The sequence below is a fragment of the Pundamilia nyererei genome, unplaced genomic scaffold (genome assembly GCF_000239375.1).
Source record: "Pundamilia nyererei isolate P.nyererei 1_Seehausen unplaced genomic scaffold, PunNye1.0 scaffold00321, whole genome shotgun sequence".
NCBI classification, from domain to species: Eukaryota; Metazoa; Chordata; class Actinopteri; order Cichliformes; family Cichlidae; genus Pundamilia; species Pundamilia nyererei.
In genome coordinates, this window is record NW_005187722.1 from 208,618 (window position 1) to 211,682 (window position 3,065).

Sequence of the window (3,065 nt, forward strand, 5' to 3'; positions counted from 1 at the left end):
CAAGTTCTTCTTCCACTGTTTGACCTGAAGGTAAAAAGTACTGGTTGACACATGTTAAGTCAAAGCTCTGCAGAAAACTCACATCACTGACAAAGTTTGAAACCTGATTAATCTTCCCAGTCCAATCCAGAGTTTGCCCTGACCTCTTTGGTGAAGCCCCGTTTAGGTTAGTTTCTGATCTGTATTGCAGTTTAACTGGAGCGAGTCAGACATTTGAAAACATCAGATCCTTACATATTCAACAATATCAGTGTTGAGAGGGACAGAGAGTGGCATGGCTGTGGATTGCTGACTAAAGAAATAAGTTATTCTTCCTCTAATTTCCCTCGATGGGCAGACAATAGCTTCCTAAGATCAATGTCTTATATTGAACCAAGAAACACGAGATGATCAACCACTGAAAAACACTGTGGACTCACAAACTGGATTTATACATTTTGTCTTTTTCTCTGCTCTTCTTTCCCGTGTTGGACTATAGCCTGCTACATTATAAAGCTAATTATAAGCTACATTATAACTTCTGAGAGAGGGGATGTGCCCACGATTAGGTTTAATTGTATTAGTATTAGTATGGATAATGTTTTCATTATACTACAATTATGATGAAAGATACATTTGGCATAATGAGGACTGCAGGATTTTGTACAGCTGCTTAAACAACTTCAGTCACTGTGGATTTCGAGCACAGTAATAAACAGCAGAATCTTCAGTCTTCAGACTGTTCATCTGCAGATACAGCTGCTGTTTGCTGTTGTCCTTGGAGATGGTGAACCGGCCTTGAACTGACTGAGAATAGGAAGTGCTGCCATCACCCCAGTATATGTAAGCAATCCACTCCAGTCCTTTTCCAGGAGCCTGTCTGACCCAGACCAGGCTGTAGTCTCCAAAGGTATATCCAGATGCTGTACAGGTCAGTCTGTGGGATTCTCCTGGTCTTTTAACTGCTGGTTCAGATTGTGTCAAAGTCTGGCCATCAACACCTGTCAACAGAAATAAAAAAAATCATGACAAAAAAGTATTATCATAAATTAAAAAAACATAAGAGCATCGGCAAAAAGTTTCACCTGCCCAGCAGACAGTTAAAAGTAGCAGTGCTGTCCAGTAGTCCATCATGTATAACTGTTCCTGCCCACTGTGCTGTCATATTCTAAGCAGTCAGACAAATAAATGTAGAAGACTATGGAACATTTGCATTGACTCCTCCTTAAAGGCAGGAAAAAACTAATAAGTCATTAACAATTGGTTCTAACTTAAAATGAACTACTGTATTGTGAAGTTACAAAAACCTCAGTGTGAAACCAGTAGTTTTTAGTGGTTCCAAATAAAAAAAAACCATTTACACTATAAAGCTATCTGCTGTAACGTGTTTGACTTTCAGGTACGGAGTGCTGCTGAGGACATCTTTAGTTCTGACAAAACTGCTTTGAGATGATCCAACAGCTGGAAGTGATTCTTTCAAGTTCTCAACTCAAGTGTATTTATAAAGCACATAAAACAACTCATGTTAACCAACGTGCTCTGCGAAATATAAAATGGGTAAAAAACATGAGGGAATGGAAAGTAAAATACATGTTAGTAGGTGCTAAACATATAGTGGCAATAAAGCCACAAAAGAGACGGTGGGCAATTCAGACTCATATGCCAATGAAAAAAAGTTTTGTGAGCCTTGTTTTAAAAGAATCAGTGGAGGGAGTAGATTTGACAGTGAGGGGAATGCTGTTCCACCTGTATCCGTTCAAAACACTTTCCTGACTTTGGCCATACTCTGAATTTTTTCTGTTGCAGCAAACCCAGATATGATATTTTGGGGGTCTTTTCAACATTTCATTTAACTCTCCAAACTTCTGTTGGAACAAATGTATCTATTATGGTTCATATTTGTTTTTAAATCATTGTTGTTTTGATGCAATAAAGATTTTTTTCTATTAAAAAGAAAAAAAGAAACAGCATATTAAATATTTCATTCTACACTCCAATCTAATATAGGCTATTGCATCTTTAAAAATATCACAGTCATTGTGGTTTACTAAGCATCGGCTTTCACAGTCTTCTGACTGCTGCTTTACAAATTTAACATAGTGAACTACAGCTACACTCACTGTTCTCTAAAGGGAGCAGCTTGACATTGACTGACCTCTAGTGGGGTTTTTATTTTTGCTTGTTTGTTTTGTTGTTGTTGTTTTTTTCCTGATACTTGGACAATGCATTAAGCAATTCAATTTACTGTACAAAAGTTGGGTGTTTTTTTGCTTTCTTTTTCTTTTTGCCTCATCTTTCTAAGATTAAATATTGCCAGTTTCAATAAAACCCACATAATCAGCACTGATTGTGATGGGATTTGTGTAGCTGTTAAATTAGCTCCAGTCACTGTGGCTCTCAAATAAAATCCAAAGTACAAATACAAGTACTACTACTGCTAATAATAATAATGAATAATATTGTATCATGATCACAAATAAACCAAATTGTATCCAGAGTACTTGATTTAATTTAATTTAATACTCCCTAAGGAAATTATGTCAGATAGCAAAAAGTATCAATTGTTGTTCAGACTAACAGTTTAATGAAAGTGTGAGTTCTGTGCTATTATGCTTCTTAGAGGTGCTTCACTCTGGGATACTCCAGGCCACCCTGTTCACACAAATGAATACACTGGTCATATTTACCATTTGTGCTGATTAGGATTATAAAATAACATATTTTGATTATAAGAATATCTTGGCCAAAATAACAGTTTTTTGCTTATAATATTGAAATAGCAAAAATTTAACAAAAGGAAAAAAAAACATTCAGGTTGCTCCGTAGTCAAATTCAGATTTAATGTGGTTGTGTGTGAGAGAGTGTGTGTGTGTGTGTGTGTGCAAGTGTCAGTGAGAAGAATTCCATAAGAAAGCAGATAATAAAATGAACCCCCTCTTTCAAGATTACTACAGATGAAATGATAAGTTTGATGAGTGTGTTGTAGTTTTGTTTCTTTTCTTCTGGGTGGAAAAGTTGTCACAGCTGGACATGGAAACAGTCAGTTTCATTCATTTTGCAGCAGTTTACTGATAATTAAAGGTCAT

At 36.2% G+C, this 3,065-nt stretch overlaps 1 gene segment (V, D, J or C); it reads right to left on the minus strand.

Moving 5' to 3' along the window:
* Positions 1-666: 666 nt before the first annotated feature.
* LOC102212782 (Ig heavy chain V-III region 23-like) lies at positions 667-1,123 on the minus strand. The segment is given in 2 exon segments: positions 667-980; positions 1,065-1,123. Coding segments are annotated over 2 exon segments (363 nt in total).
* Between the last annotated feature and the right edge of the window lie 1,942 nt (positions 1,124-3,065).